At 38.1% G+C, this 17,001-nt stretch overlaps 1 protein-coding gene across 3 annotated transcripts in view; it reads left to right on the plus strand.

The window, feature by feature from the left end:
- The first annotated feature begins 3,642 nt into the window (after positions 1 to 3,642).
- LOC117406582 (cytidine monophosphate-N-acetylneuraminic acid hydroxylase-like) overlaps positions 3,643 to 17,001 on the plus strand; it is a 35,392-nt gene continuing 22,033 nt past the window's right edge. Inside the window, exons 1-11 of one of the 3 annotated variants that reach the window (XM_059028306.1) lie at positions 3,643 to 3,887; positions 4,827 to 4,857; positions 5,578 to 5,792; positions 6,471 to 6,562; positions 7,591 to 7,700; positions 10,818 to 11,008; positions 11,232 to 11,379; positions 11,897 to 11,978; positions 12,323 to 12,460; positions 12,800 to 12,935; positions 13,483 to 13,623. In XM_059028306.1, coding sequence (XP_058884289.1) covers positions 5,587 to 5,792; positions 6,471 to 6,562; positions 7,591 to 7,700; positions 10,818 to 11,008; positions 11,232 to 11,379; positions 11,897 to 11,978; positions 12,323 to 12,460; positions 12,800 to 12,935; positions 13,483 to 13,623 — 1,244 coding nt within the window. In that variant the 5' untranslated portion in view covers positions 3,643 to 3,887; positions 4,827 to 4,857; positions 5,578 to 5,586. The remainder of the gene's footprint in view (positions 3,888 to 4,826; positions 4,858 to 5,577; positions 5,793 to 6,470; positions 6,563 to 7,590; positions 7,701 to 10,817; positions 11,009 to 11,231; positions 11,380 to 11,896; positions 11,979 to 12,322; positions 12,461 to 12,799; positions 12,936 to 13,482; positions 13,624 to 17,001) is intronic. The other 2 variants (XM_059028307.1, XM_059028305.1) reach the window with 2 other exon arrangements.

Raw genomic sequence — 17,001 nt, forward strand, 5'->3', positions numbered from 1 at the left:
TATTAACTCTTTCAGCACGAATTCACGTTACATAAAAAAAAAAAAACTAGCCCTGGTAACTAATGAAATAGTTAAAGTGTCTAATATTGAATAAGAAATACAAGAAAATATAGATATGCATATTACAGTTTCTCTCAATTGCTAAAGTCCAATTTTGATTACTCCTAAAACTATTACCAAAACATTTAACTCAAATACCAAAACACTTAGCGCATTTTCAAAACTTATTACACATTAGCAAAATGAAGTGAGCATGTCAAATCTATTCACACACCTTGCAAAACATGATACTCACACCAGTACATCAAACCCAAAGTTATACTGCATTTAACCCATCATCCACAATAAAATACAACTGTTCTTTTTAAATATTTCAGTCAAAACATAAATACATGTGAATTAACATAGGAACAGTGTCTCCTAAACTTATAATCATTTTAATATTTTGAGTTAATGCCAGTTTCTGTGTGTGTGTGTGTATATATATAGATGGAAAAGACAATGTAAACAAACTGGTTGTAAACAAAGTAAATAATGTAAAGTGCTTGAGATTAAAACTAAAGTTGGGTTAAACAATACACTTTGTAAATAATAACTGTGTGTTAAATAAGGGAAAGTAAAAAAAAGTTCCGTTTAAAATAAATACTTATTGTGCAGAGACAATTCATGAGGGCATTAGGGCCATGTGGAAGCTACTGGAGTCGGTTGGCTGGGGTTCAAATTAATTAATTATTCAATTTAATGTCTTGTCAATTGTCTTTAACAGTGTAATTGATTAGCATTTAAAAACTGTGTTTTGTGAGTGTTGGTTGGTGATTTGGAGAGTGAACGGAGGAAATGAGTTGTAATTGATTTGCTGGTAAACGAACACTGAAACAGGTATTTGGATTACGGCTTTGGTTTGTGATTTTGTTTTGATGATTTGACGAGGGGACAGGCTCAGCCTGCCTCGTATTCAGGTAGTATTAACACCTGTCGAGAACGGGTTAGGCTTTTGTTTTGTTTCTGTTTGTTTTGTGTACGTGTAAGTAATAAATACGCACATTCATCATGGTTTATATAGAATAAACAATATATTATTAGTATTAGTATTTGTTTATTTAGCAGACTGCTTTATCCAAGGCGACTTGCAGAGACTAAGGTGTGTGAACTATGCATCAGCTGCAGAGTCACAGTCCGTGTACATTCCGGCCAATCGTTTTTGCATTCTAAATCGGAAATCAGAAAACTATTCGTTTTTCTATTTCGGTTTTTCATAAAAAAACAAAAATCGACCCGTTTTTCATTTTCCAACTTTTGAATTTAAAATAACCAGTCACTTACAATTACACCTCACCTGAAAGACGGAGCACAAGGAGGTTAAGTGACTTACTCAGGGGTCACACGATGAGTCAGTGGCTGAGGGTGGATTTGAACCAGGGACCTCCTGGTTACAAGTCCTTTTTTTAACCACTGGACCACACAGCCTCCTATATAGTTATAAAACAAGACAATTGGTTTTCATTTTCTTTTTTAATGGAAGTAAATTAGTTTTTAGGTTTTCTTTTTCTTATGTATATATGTGTGTGTGTGTGTGTGTATATATATATATATATATATATATATATTTATTTTAAATTGCTTGTATACCTGCTGGGTGTCCTGGAAGAAACAGTAAATATTTGTTTGCATTTTCCACTCTTGCTGGTTACAAAGGTACAGAAAGGTATTTGTTATAATACAGTTTGAAAGGTGTCAAACTTCACTGGTGGGACTGTGAACATGGGGGAGCTTTGAAACATGTCATACAGAGGAGGTTTCTCAGGGGAGGCTAGGGAGGCAGCGCCTCCCCATTTTTAAATATAATAATAAATATATATATATATATATATATATATATATATATATATATATATATATATATATATATATATATATATATAGTGAGAGATACAGACAGAGTGAGCTAGATGCAATTGGAATTTTGAACTTGACCATTTTAATTATTGCAGTTATACCAATTAGGAAATATTAATATATTTGGAGGATGCCTTAGTAATTGTGGAGGTAGGAGAGGAGCTTTTTTTTTTTTTTTTTTTTAAATCAGCAACTTAACTATTATAAATTTTAAAATTGTCATTTTTACTATTACATTCTTAAAGTCAACTGTTGTTTGTATAAGTCAGTTAGTTTTCAATGTTGTCAAAAATGCATGTGTGACAGGGTAGCGTTGTGGGCCCAGATGCCTTCGGCAGGGAAGGAGACTCTGAGGCAAGGAAGCTGCAGTTTAAGCACGGCAAACAAATACAAAAAAAAACACTACTGCTCACAGAGCAAAAATAAAAGGTTAAATAAAAACAGGTCTTGCACACAATAAACAAGAACAAAATAACCGGCTCAAGGGCCAAAACAAAAGTTTAAACAAAAACAAACCTGTTTAGGTTGGGTGGAGCCTTCACTGAACTTCATCAGGACAGAGAGAGAGAGAGAGAGAGAGAGAGACAGACAAACTGTATACTCACCAACTTCTTCCACCAAACAGGATGTTCTCCCCTTTCTATACTATACAAATTCTCACATGTATTTTAGCAGAGACAGGAAATTAACCCACCTCTCCTTACCAACACCACAAAACCAATATTATTTACAGGCCCTGCTCTGCCATAACATGTTGACAAGTTTAAGAATTTTATGTAAGCATAATTTGCTGTTCTGGAAACTACTAGCGTAGAGGGAGATGGCTCTCCCACCAGCGAGCAGAAGCCAAATGGAAATAAATAATGGGAATATATGTATGTTGTGTATGATTAATAAACTTCATTTAAAAGTGTGCATTTTGTCATGCAGAATGTACATTTTACTTATAACACTTCACATATAAAATGTTCAGTTACAATTATCTGGCGTGTGGGTAAAAATTGAATGGTACGGATTAAACAAAATACAAATTAAACCCCATTAGTAATTTACTCTTATTCGGGGGTATATTTTGCCACAGTTTACTATATATAACTCTCTTAAAATGTATTTTGCAATCTTTTTATGGTTAAAAAGAAAAAAAATACCGTAAGCCATTTATGTATATTTGTTGGAATTTATTTTCTTATGATGACAGCAGCGAGTCAGGCTGAAGTCAGATGCGGTACCTTCAATGCACATCCAATATTTATTATTTTATTTTTTTAATAAATATATAATTGAGGTTTTATAGGAAACCACCATGAACACACACACACGTATGTGTGTGTATACACACACACACACACACACACACACATTAGCCCAAATATAAGGCTTTTTTTTTTTTTTATGAAGATACGATTTGAAAAATACAACTCGCCTTGTCAAGTCAATGCTGTTGTGTGAGTGCCTATTCAGTACAGTATACAGTAATGGAAATTGATAAAACTAGCTGCAGTGACCATGTGGAAAAGAGTGGATTGAAAAGGGAGTATCAAAGTATCATAGTAGGAGTTATGATGCAATTTAAGACCATGGTTATCAGAAAAGCTGATTCATCCAGCAATTATCGTGCTGCTGAAAATTTGTGTCACCTAAAACAGCATAGGCAGGGACAAAACAACTGCTACTGAACCACCACTCTGAGAAAATGGTTTTGTAAGATGTGGGTTTCCTGTGTTTCTCAATTTTAATTGCTTAACTAACAAGTAAGTTCCAGTATTTGTTACATTACTATTTTTGACAGAAACTTGACAAATGGTCCTAATATCGGCACTCGCTTTTATATAGAGAATTTATTTTAATTATTGTGTGTGCATCACCAGGATACAAAACATGTAAATAGTAGTTATGGCATTACCATGTTTTGAATATAAACCTGTATTCCTGAATTGCAAACAATTATCCGAACTTTACTGCTTCAGAAAGTTTGTAGCACTGACGTAATGGTGAGTAAAGAAACGTTTATTTTTCCATCTTCATTGCTGAAGATGTCTTATCTGCTTTATATAATGCCATCTTACCAATCCTTATGTCTATTGTACATTATTGTAATGTTTGTAATTTTATCTTCTTTGAAAAAATGTCTTAGTGCCAGTCTGTGGCCTGTGATCACAGACAAAATATGACAAAAATGGATATGCCTGTCAATGATGGCTCTACTTGTGATAGTTGACCTCGCCGGGAGTAATGCGTCTCGAGTCGAAAGCGAGGGCACTAACGAAAGTCCAGGTCAACTATTGCACGGTAGAAGAAGGTGTATGTTGTAGGGAGACAGGGGAAATTTCATGTGTAACATTGCAAGAAGGGTTCCCAGATGTTTGCCTGTCTGTGCAGACAGTACAAACAGCATACTTTGTTTAGACAGGAACATGGGCATTATGCAAACGAGGAAATTCACAACTAGCCAGAATGCTATTTTAAAAAAAATGAAGCATATTAAAGCAAGTGAGAATCGTTATAAGGTAATAGTATTTAATATTTCCACCAGGAGCTTATATAAACCCTTAACAACATTACTAATAAAAATTACAAAACACTTCTTGACTTTAAACCTACCGACTCTTAAAGTCCCAATATCAAGTTCCCGACAACTGTTTACAAAATGATCATGTAATGTATTTTGCAAACTCAATTAACCAGATTGTGTTCAATGAAAATGTATTGTCACTCTAAGGATTGCACACAGAAATAAAGTGGCAACTACTGACAGCCTCATTGCTCCAACTTGTTCCTTGCTCTCTATCCCAATTGCAATTCAAATAGTACAATGCACTTGTAATTGAAACGCATGACGCAGTCTCTGGTTAATTGAGATTGGTTTGTGTTTTAGAAGTCGGCACGTTTAAAGCCAGGTATTTTTAAAATAATTTATCATTCTGTTACAGGCGCTATCGTTACACAGCCTACAGGCAGTGGGTAAGGTGGATTTGGAATTACCTTGGAAAGCAAATTTGTGTACCCATACCTTCCTGTGTTGTAAACAAAATAAGGGCAACATTTCCTTCCCCAGTTTATGAAGGATTTCATTATCACCCTTTGGACTTAAATTATTAATGTTCAACTTACTACTTGTTTAAAGTGTTATCTTTTATACACTTAAGTCATGATGAATAAATGCATCAGCTAAATAAATCAGTTAATAATATGGCTGAGCTCTTTTTGAACTACTTTCTGGGAAAACGACTAGTGTGCTCCTGAACAGCAGCATTCTTGGATGGATGTACCATGTCTGCACAAACTGGTGGAGGATTGTTTTAGTTTGATCTTCAGAAAACCGCTGCACCTTAGTTTTGTAGTGTTTCCACACAGAAAAACAATTGAGTTCTAATAGATTTAGTTAGATTTGAGAATTAATATGGCTAACAGGATGTTCTCCCTTCTTGTACCTAGGGAAGCAGATATTTACTGCAGCTGCCCTTATTGGGCATTCCTGGCTTGCACTCTGCATTGTCATAATAGTGCGTAGCAGCTATCATGTTTCTGCAAATGTAATTTAAAAACCGGTTCAGTAACATTTTGCATTTTATGACTTTACCTATTGTTCTTTACCCATACAGACTTATGTACATGATATATATTGAGCTCTTTAGTTTTCCATCTTATAGAAACCTGCTAATGTGTGTCTTTTTGTTGCAGTAGTTCCACATGGCGTCTCAACAATCGCAGACTCTTCTGACTCTGAATTCCAATGCAGTGTCAGATCTTAAAGAAGGCATTAACTTTTTAAGGAACAAGGAAGATGGCAAAAATTATATTATCTACAAAAGCATGGATGTCATGCGGGCATGCAAAAACCAGTGCAAACATCAAGGTGGTCTGTTTGTTAAAGACATAGAGGATTTAGATGAAAGGTAGAGACATATTGCACAGCCTTTGTGTGGCTGTATAATTTAGATATTTTATTTAACATCGTGTAATTAACACACTGGGGCAGCAGTGTGGAGTAGTGGTTAGGGCTCTGGACTCTTGACTGGAGGGTCGTGGGTTCAATCCCAGGTGGGAGACACTGCTGCTGTACCCTTGAGCAAGGTACTTTACCTAGATTGCTCCAGTAAAAACCCAACTGTATAAATGGGTAATTGTATGTAAAAATAATGTGTAAAAGAAAATAATGTAATTGTATGTAAAAATGATGCGATATCTTGTAACAATTGTAAGTCACCCTGGACAAGGGCATCTGCTAAGAAATAAATAATAATGATAAAGAAACTACAAAATGATATAGCAAAAGGCTACCGGAAGCCATAACAACAGTATTTCATGTTCTATTTCAAAATGTCACATTGTTTTTAATTGTCAGTTTTTCATTAAGTATATGGTAAACTACAAAGCAGTTTGTAATTCATTTTTCAGCAAGTTTCATTCAACTTTATGAAGCAAAATGTGTTCATTCTGTAGGGTGATTCAAAACTGTACGTCTGTCTTCCATTTAAGCCACTTTGCTATGTCATAATCATGTGTAATGTTCTTGGTGGCTGGATATAAGCTTTAATATTAACATTACACAATGTTCTCTTTCTGTTTAACAGCACAGTGCGTTGTACAAAACATAACTGGAAGTTGAATGTCTCCACAATGAAATATGTAAACCCACCTGACTGCTTCCAACAGGATGAACTTGGTATTCTAGTGGTTTTATTTATTTATATAGATGCGTGTGTGAGAGAGAGAGACTACAGAGCTTGCTTGTTAAATGAATGGTAAAGTTGTTTGTCTTTGAACCATGAGGTTACTGGCTCCAGTCCAATCCTAATTAAAAAGGCTCATATACAAAGCCACTTCAGCAGTTACCTCTCCATGGTTATGCCTTGTGTACCTCTAAAAAAAAAAAAGGTTGATGCAATCCAGGTTGATTCCATGGTGCTGTAAAATGCTCTAAAGAAATCTATCTGTGGCTTATCCTGGTTCGTTATAAGCTGGTCAGATCAACCCTTAGTGTTCAGAGAAGCAAGTAGCTGAGCCAGTTAGAAGGCTATATTACGTTTGCAATCAAGAAGTAATAGGAACTAGAGGGCTTTCACCAGAGAAGGCATATATGTAATATAAAGTAGCCTTCTACATTTCTTATTAAATGCATACATTTAGAACTGTAGGAGGGAGGTTGACAGCAAGCCAGCTGAATAAGGGACTTTCAGTTTAACCTTGTGAATTCATACAAAATAAATACTCCACCTTTTAAGTTAACTGTTTCTGTGTTGGATCAATCAGCTTTGTGTTTTTTTTGTTTCGTTTTTTTAATTCTCCAAACTTCAATCTGTGCATTTATTGTAAACAGAATTCAGTTTTTAAGGTTTGATTAAAACATACCAACCTCATCACATGCACCAAAGTGCTTATCTTGAAAAATAAGATGTATACAGTATAATTTCAGGTTACTACTAGTGGATTTCAAATAAAGACCCCTTCATCTCCAGCACAGCAATCTTTTTGGACCAAATGGGTTGTCTCCGTTAGCTGTTCTTACCAAAACACTGATAACTAAAAACACCACAAACCTTGACCAGTAGAAGTGTATTAAAGCTGGTTTACTTAATGTGTGAAACAGCTTTGTGCATGCCCTTGGAAAATGAGGCAATCAATCTCATCCTTGGTACATAAATTAACGAAACTAAATTTAATCAATTTAACTGCGTAACTTGTCTGGTGTAGTCCTTGAACCTGATGAAAACGGAGGGCTGCAGCTGCTGGAGCTCAACCCACCTGACCCTTGGCAAGCCGACCCGAGAACACCTGAAGAACTGGAACCTGGAGAGGTGCTGGTAAGTGTAGTTTAAAGATACATGGTAACCATGCAGGCAGCGGACGCAGAAAACACCCACACCCTCAGTGTGTCCAGTTGTTTGCATCCCACCATTATATTTTTAAACAAATTGCCGACTCTTTTGTAATTTTTAAATCAAACATCACCCAGCATAAATCAACTAGGCAACATGTTTCTCAACATTTCCTCTGAAAATTGTTTTCTGCAGTGCTTACAAAGGTACCACGAAATGTTCCTGTCAGGACAGTGCACTCTGATTTGGCTATCACATTATTGTTAATAAAACAATGAATAATCTTCTCCCTACACTGAAACCCTAACCTTAAGGTCAGTATCCTATACTGCAGTTATTACACATGTTTGGCAGTGAATAGGCATTTCTGTTACTTTAAAAATAGTAACAGGAACATTTCGTGGTACCTTTTGTAAGCACTGCTTGTTTTCTAAGGATCAGTGTATCCAGATCGCGCTCCCTCCTGCAACAATGCAGGTTTTTCTTTTGCCCCCCCCAATACATCACTCAGTTCAATCAGAGCACCAGCACTGTTGCAGGAGGGAGCATGAAGAACATTCCGGGTGAAAGTTTCATGTAAACACTGCAGGGGGTTCAGTAACACTTTGTGGGGGATTGTATGAAGTTTGATCTTTAAACTGTAATCGGGAGGCTGAAGCTAGGTCCTATTTTTCTCTTCGGAAGAGCTGTCTCCAGGGACAGCGGCGTGTGGGGGTGGGGGTTGGCTTGGGGGGGTTGAAGCCACCCTAAATTTTACTTCAGCCACCCTTGTAGCCCCTGCCACCGAAAAATTTTAAAGGGATATCTCAAATTTCTGAATTATCGACGTGACTTAAAGTTGTGTAAGACTTTTCAGAGACTTCATGTGGGTTTTAACAAAAACCATTCCAGATATTCACTTTAATCGGGGAGCAACAATACAGTACAGACATTCAGCATGAACTCAGGACTGGGCGCTTGCTGTGTGAGCACTGACAACAAGCTGCTCGCTTTCGTGCTGAAGGGGGAACTGCGTTGCTATTAAACATTCCCAACAGGAAATGCTAGCTCACAAACTCTTGTGCTGATTCCATTTCAGTATGTTCAAAAGTTCCTACTAGTTTATATATAAACTATTATTGGTTTACTTTTAAACATTAGTTTCTTTCAGTTGTTAACAATCAATGTTCTTTAAAGTTTCTAATTATTTTAAGTTCTACCCCTTGCTTAAACATTTAAATATACCCCATAAATTATTTATTTCTTAGCAGACGCCCTTATCCAGGGCAACTATGAATTGTTACAAGATATCACATTATACATATATCACATTCTTTTTTTTCTTTTTTTTTTTTTAATCCACAACCCTCCGGTCAAGAGTCCAGAGCCCTAACCACTACTCCACACTGCTGCCCTGTTAGTTGTTTGTCCACTTTGACTGATTATTTTATTACAGTGTAACAGGCAATGCAAATGAGCACAGTTGTTTTGCATTGTGGTTTAGACACTCGTCTGAGGTGCATGGGGTTTGCCGGTTTACACCCAGCCTCGCTCCTGTTACAACAGCACTTACTTTATACTGTACTGTAACCCTTGTAAATTGTGTTGGATAAAGGCATTTGTTAATAATAATAGTTATTATTCTTATTGATGATGATGATGATAATAATAATAACAGGCACTTAATCTGCATTAGATTCCACCATCCTAATACTGAAGTTTTGCGAGACATATCGAAACATTGACACTATACGTGCCCACACAAAGTGGAGTGTAGCCCCCTCAAATTATTGCCTAGCCCTCCACAGCCCCCTCACGGGAGAGTGGTGCCACAACTGGCTCTCTCTCACAGCTCTGTTCTTTCCATGACTTTCTCTCTGTGAATCCTCTGCTTAGTCTCCCCTGTTCCTCCCACCTTCTGACTGACATTAACAATCAATTGAAGATCCAGCTGTACTGAAAATTTGTACCTTTTTATATTGCATCGATAGTCCACTGGCAAATACATTTTTAAGAGGAAAAAATGACACAAGGCCAGTCCTAATAAATAAATCATTTGTCAGAATCTCTGCTCCCAAAACATTGTTTCACTTTATGAAAACATCTTGTCACATTTCACTTTATGAAAATGGAGAATGAGTGAATTCCAAAAAATTGACTCTCTGCTGCTGACTCCAAATTTAGTTTTGATAGCACTATCATGATCTCAGTGATGCATGTTTTTTATATAGGTAGCATACATGAACACACGGTTAGTTGTACATCCTGTTTGCTATGAGAAAATGCGGCAAAACACAGACCCTTTGTTAAAAATACTTGGTTCCTAATAAACTATGTGAAAACGTGAAAGAGAAGTAAAAATAAGCTTTCTATGTGGTACATACCTATACATTCATGACTATTTGTTTTACAGTTATTACAGACTTCACAATTTCTGTGAAATGTATCCATTGTCTACAATATAGTTCCCCATGAAAAAGCCCATTTCTGAAAGAATAGTGTAAACATACATATTTGTATCACTTAAAAAATAAATGCAGCAAATGTTTGTTTTCTTGACTCACTACCAGTTACACTGAATTTATGAACCTGGCAGCTTATTCAGTTTGCTTCGAGTAAATGATTGAACACACTGTATAGAGCTGCAGGGTTTCTTAAATGTCTTCAACAAAAAAGACAAATATTTCTGCTAAAGATCGCTCTGTCCAGTACAAGAAGGGAACATTTCACGTGTCTGATTTTATTTTTACATTTATTTATGTTTTCATTTTGTTTGATAATTCACTGAAAGTGCAAATAAAATGTCCTAAAAGGTGGACGTAAGAAACAAAATAGAGTAATCTGTCACATATCCGCCCTAACCGCTTATCCACGCCATGATCAAGCTCTCACCCACGTGTACAGTGCTAATGCAAAATTGCTACAGGAAAGCGAAAGTGAGTTGTGCCTAGAATTTGTAGGGTTTTTTTTGTTTTTTTTTTGTAAACCTATGCATTTTTTACAGTGGGATTTACCAAACACTTTGTTAATTGAAGTAATTCAACAAGTTTACAGAGGCTTAAGCGTAGACTGAACTGCAGCAGGCCAATTGCTTTAATCATGATTATGATTGATGTCTTTCAGATAACCTACATGACTCATGCGTGCATGAAGCTTGACCTGGGGTCTAAAACAATGGTGTTTGATCCATGGCTGACAGGCCCTGCTTTTGCACGAGGCTGGTGGCTGCTCCATGAGCCTCCTTCAGACTGGCTGGAAACCATCTGCAGTGCTGATTTGATATATATAAGCCACATGCACTCTGACCACCTCAGGTACGTTTAATTACATCTAATGCAAAGATGGCTATCAACAACATTCACTTTTTGGTGATGTACTCACCTGCTACACAAATTAGAAACAACACCAAATAGTACAGGTGGTAAGCTACACCATTTTATGATAATCAGAAAATATAACTAGTGATAAGAAACTATAACTGTAAGGTTAGTACATGTTACACCAAGTATAGTTGATTTGTTTGTATTATTCTTTCAGTTATCCAACATTAAAGAAAATTGCAGAGAAACAACCCAACATACCAATATATGTTGGAGATACCTCAAGGCCGGTATTTTGGTACCTAGACAGAAGTGGAGTGAAATTAACCAACATTAATGTGGTCCCTTTTGGAATCTGGCAAGAGGTATGTTACTAACCCCCCGAAACTCTCAATTCTGATTAACCCTTATACTGCCAATCCTGTCAAATCCATGTTTGTAGATTTTTATAATGCAAAGTGTGTACTCATGGTCTGCTGAGGACCAAGTCTGGGGTCAGACCAGAGGTGGGTGTGGCTAAAACCAGTTCTGATTGGCTGAACTATTAAATGGTTTTTCATGGAACTTTGCATGGATTTGTTGTATGAAGTTAATTCACCCTACTGGGAGGACACAGCAACCTATGTTTTCATGGTGCTAAAACCTGAAATGTGTTACTGATATCAATGGCAGGAAATCAAAAAAGAATGCAAAGGGTCACAATCACAGAAGAAATGTTTTCTCAAAATCTGTAGATGTGCCTTTGTCTCTATGTGCTGCAGAAGTGCAGAGTACAAAGTAGTACAACAAGATTCTCCCAAGATTGTCCCTATGTGTTGTATACATTAATATATGTGCAGATGATCAGTTTGAAAAACAAGCCCATCCCTGTTCCTATTCTAGGTGGATGCCAACTTAAGGTTTATGATACTAATGGATGGGATACATCCGGAAATAGACACTTGCATTATTGTGGAATATAAAGGTAAAAACAAACATTTATATGCATTAAAAAAAACATGTAGCATCTAGCCATCCATTTCATCAGAGATTTGCACTGTTGCCTTCTTAAATCTCGCAAGTTGCTTGAATAATACTTATTTATTGCTAATCTATACACCCCCAAAATTATATTTATATTATATAATATATTTATATATTATAAATAATTATATATTATAAATAAATAAATAAATAAATAAATAAATCAGACTTATAGTCGGGTCCTCAAACCTATAGGTTGATTATAGGTAGGGTCTGAGTCCCTACCATTCGAGTCCGAGTCACGACTCGAGTCCAATATGTATATCATAATTGTTTTGCTACTAGGTCACAAGATTCTAAATACTGTGGATTGCACCCGTCCAAATGGAGGCGTACTACCCAAAAATGTTGATGTCATGATGAGCGATTTTGCAGGCGGTGCTTCAGGATTCCCCATGACGTTCAGTGGTGGTAAATACACAGGTATGGTGTTCTGTGGTTTTGCATACGTCACAACAGGGAGATTTTTACCATGATTTCCTCACGGAACAAAACTACTCTTGGAATTGTACCTCGTTTTATTTTCATATTGTATACATTTAAAGAGCATGTAAAATAGACAAGTATGCACTACATCAAAGCAGGCTCGCCCTGGAGATGTTTGGTGACATTTGCATTCAATTTGTCATTCTTTGTTTTAAACTTAAACACAGCAATAGTCATGCATGCCTTAAAATTACTTGTAGAATGAGATCTAATGAAGCTTTCGACCAAGAAACAGCATTATATCTTCCTGTTACATTTAATTACATGTATTCACAGAGAAATGGAAGGCTGACTTCATAAAAACAGAAAGAAAGAAGCTGCTCAACTACAAATCCCAGCTGGTGAAAGACTTGCAGCCCAAAGTTTACTGTCCATTTGCAGGTTATTTCGTAGAAGCACACCCATCAGACAGGTAGTCATGTTAAAGATACACTGTTATCTATCTATCTATCTAGAGTTTAAAGTTATCTAATGTATTGTTCTTGCTGTTTTTGATTCACTTTGCATAATGTGGATTTCTTACATCCAAGAAGGACAGAGTTTTGCATTGGCACAGGTTAATGGTTATGCTCAGATGTACCAGATGAAAGTTAGACATGAATCCTGGAGCTCTATTGAGACCACAAGGGTGCTTTAAGCTTCTGAGCTTAAGTATACTGCTAAACATCTAATCTTTCAAAAGTCACCAGGGTGTAATCACTGAATCAGAAAATAACATACAAAAGGGAGTCTTAGAAACAAAAAGAATATGTCAAGATGACTCTTCTTTCACGCTGCCTTCAAGCATTTTGTAAGGCTCAGCAATTTGTTAAAAAAAAAAAAAAAGTTTGTACAGTGAATCTATAGTTTGTTACCAATTACCCCTGTAGATGACTGCAGGTTAGAAAGAACATTCAAGTGATTTTTCTTTATTGGTTTTATTTTTAACCACAGGTTTCTTGCTTTTTTTCTCCATTCAGCTATATAAAGGAAACAAACCTCAAAAACAACCCTGAAGAACTCAATAAGCTGATCACAAAGACGTCTTTTGTTAGCACATGGACACCCAAGTCAGGGGCAGTTCTTGATATGGCCAGAATCTTGAAAGACCCATTGGATAGGTGAGAGTGTCCCCTAAAGGAATTTACTGCACAACGTTGAGCGACTGCAAACTGACAAAACACATTTGTGCTGTTAATGTTATGGACCTTAATGTTTTTGTTATTAATCTAAACTAATCTTGCACTAATTAACCTAAAATAACACAAATTAGTCCAAGATTAGCAATAATCGGGGTGTGTGAAACCAGCCATTAAAGTTACTGCTTTAAGGTCTGTACTTACATTGGCGATCAATTGGTCCCAAAGTTTGTTCCTTGTATTTTTTAGAGAGTACAGAGTTTAGGAATAACTGGAGGTGATGCTTAGAGAGTGCGGTAGGAGTAAGGATTACATTTGTTTTGATTCTGGGTTTTTTTCTGTTAAGATTTCCATTACATGAGAGTAGATGTTAAAACTTCATGCTGATTTGAACTCGGCTCTCGCCAAGATAAGCACCAACTAAGATGTAGCTTTACAGTAAACTAATGTGATCCATATGTGTCTCCTTCCATATGATGATGTAGATATCCTTCTGTCTGGTGTTAATGGCTGAAGTGTAATGCTGGCTCCCAGGGATCAGCTTATTTTGCCTCCCTGGCGCATCAGCACACACAACGGCTGCGATGCTGGCTCCGGGGATCAACCACAGTGCGGCCTCCCCAGCGCATCAGCATGACAACCGTCTGGATTGAGCTAAGTAGGGTACATCTCTGGGGTTTTCAAGTGGGCACCTTCCATCCTCAGTGTTTCGTCGACTAGCCCACGACACCTCAAGAGAGCTCGACGGTGATTCTGGCGTCCCAGCATCACCCCCCTCCGTCCCCCACTCAACTCAGCCCAGCTTACTTACCTGTTCATCAGCGTTTCTTTCTTTCTATTGTGCTTGAGATCCCCAGCCAGAATCTTTCCGTCTCAACCACAGCCAGTTGCTGCTCCTCTCTGCTGCTTCAGATAAGTTCTTCACTGTGCGATGCAACTCTTGGCCACTGAATCCGACGTCTCTGAGAAACCGGGTTGTAGAGTGTGCCACAAATCCTCGACAACCCACTTCCACTGGGTAAACCCGAACTCTCCATCCTCGCTGTTCCGCTTCAGTGGCTAGTTGAGCATACCGCAGTTTCTTCCCCTCATACGCCTCATCTACAGCATCCTCCCATGGCACTGTTAACTCTACCAGGTGAACAAGGTGTGCTGATCCAGACCACAAGACAATATCTGGTCGAAGGTTAGTGGTGGCAATCTCAGGTGGAAAAATAAGCCGTTGACCAACATCTGCCAGCATTTTCCAGTCTCTAGCAGCTTCCAGTTGTCCTGGGCGAGGATTGGTTTTAACACCTTTTCTTGGTGGTTGCTCTCCTGGGCGGAGGAATGTTGTCTTTTGTGTGTAATGTTTTGATGGAACAGGTGACAACTTATTGGTCATGTTACGCTTGTCTTCCAATGCTAAGGCCAAACATCGCAGCACCTGGTCATGGCGCCAAGTAAACCGTCCTTGGCTAAAGAGCCACCTTACATCCTGTCAAAATGTGCCTTAATGTTGCAGGTGATGAACACAAAGGACATGAGGGATCCTCTCCTACCCAGAGGTTTAGGTTCTGTGGTGATGGGAGAACATCATATGTTGACCTGATGAGGAAACTGATCCTGCTTTGTTCCATTGACCATAGGTCTTCCCAGCCAATCTTGCGTTGTTCCACACTCTCCCATCTCATCCATTCTCCCTGCTTGGCCTGGGAAATGGCCTTTATACACCTCATCCCCTCCTCCTGCTTTTGCACCTCGTTGACTACCAGCTTCCTCCTTTGAGCTGGGGCTGCCTTGTGCCATGTAGGAGGAGCTGAACTGAAACCAAGACCCCCTCTTCCATGCTGAACTTGCCCCATGATATCACCAATTCGAAGGGCAGCCTTTGCATCTTCCACAGCTTTCTTTGCCGCCCACTTTCTTCCAGTTTTCAACACAGGTGCTGCCTCCCTTACGCATTTATCGCGTGACTCTACTAATGTCATTTCCAGTCTGACCTTGGCGCACTTAAACTCCTCGGTTAGAGCAGAGACTGGTAGCTGCAGTATTCCTTTACCATAAAGTCCCACTCTGCTGAGGCAGCGTGGAACTCCCAACCATTTCCTGATGTATGAACTGATTAAAGCTTCCAGCTTCTCTACTGTTGTCAAAGAAACCTCGTACACAGTCAGTGGCCACAGCAACCTCGGCAGTAGACCAAACTGAAAGCACCAGAGTTTTAGTTTACCTGGTAGAGCGCAGCTGTCTATGCTCTTCAACCCTTCCACTGCTTGTTGTCTAACTTCTCCCACACGAACTGTGTCCTTTAGATCCCCGTCGTACCATCTCCCAAGACTCTTCACTGGCTTCTCAGACACTGTTGGTATTGCCTCACCATTAATGAAGAATGTTTTATCTGCTACTTTGCCTTTTAATTATAGAGATGCTCCTTGATTTAGTGGGGTTGAATTGCATTCGTGCCCATTCAATGTTATTGGTTAATTTGCCCAATAATCGATTAGTGCAGGCTACTGTTGTAGTCATGGTTGTCATGTCATCCATGTATGCTCAAATTGGTGGTAGTCACATTCCAGAAGCCAAGCGCTCTCCTCCTACTACCCATTTTGATGCCCTAATGATTACTTCCATTGCCATGGTAAAAGCCAGTGGAGAAATGGTGCATCCTGCCATTATTCCCACCTCTAGGCATTGCCATGTAGTGCTGAATTCTGAAGTTGAAAAACTGAATTGCAAATCTCCAAAATAGGCTTTCACTAAATTTGTTATTGTCATCGGTACACTGAAAAAATCAAATGCTGCCCAAAGTAGTTCATGTGGCACTGAACCATATGCATTAGCCAAATCCAGGAATGTCACATGGAGCTCCTTCCTCTCCTTTTTAGCTGATTGAATTTGTTGCCAGATCACATTGATGTGTTCTAAGCAACCTGGGAAACCTGGAATGCCCGCTTTTTGTATTGAAGTGTCAATGAAGCAGTTCTTTAATAGGTAAGCTGACAATCTCTGAGCAATAATGCTGAAGAAAATCTTGCCTTCTACGTTTTAATAGGGAAATGGGAAACTGACTGATGCTTGTAGAATCTTTTTCTTTAGGTATAAAGACTCCACCTGCTCGGCACCATGCTCTTGGTACAACCTGTTTTTCCCATGCCACTTTCATCAATTTCCACAGAATTCGTAGAACTCCTGAAGCACTCTTGTACACTCTGTACGGAACTCCATTAGGCCCTGGAGATGATGAAGCCCTTGCTTTTTTCACAGCTTGCTCTATTTCTTTCCACTTAGGTGCACAGTCCTCCATTTGGTATTCTGGTGGATTGATAGGTGGGATGTCTGACGGAATTGACATAGGCTCCTGCCTTTTTGAATCTGTAT

Source organism: Acipenser ruthenus, chromosome 8 (assembly GCF_902713425.1).
Source record: "Acipenser ruthenus chromosome 8, fAciRut3.2 maternal haplotype, whole genome shotgun sequence".
Lineage (NCBI taxonomy): Eukaryota > Metazoa > Chordata > Actinopteri > Acipenseriformes > Acipenseridae > Acipenser > Acipenser ruthenus.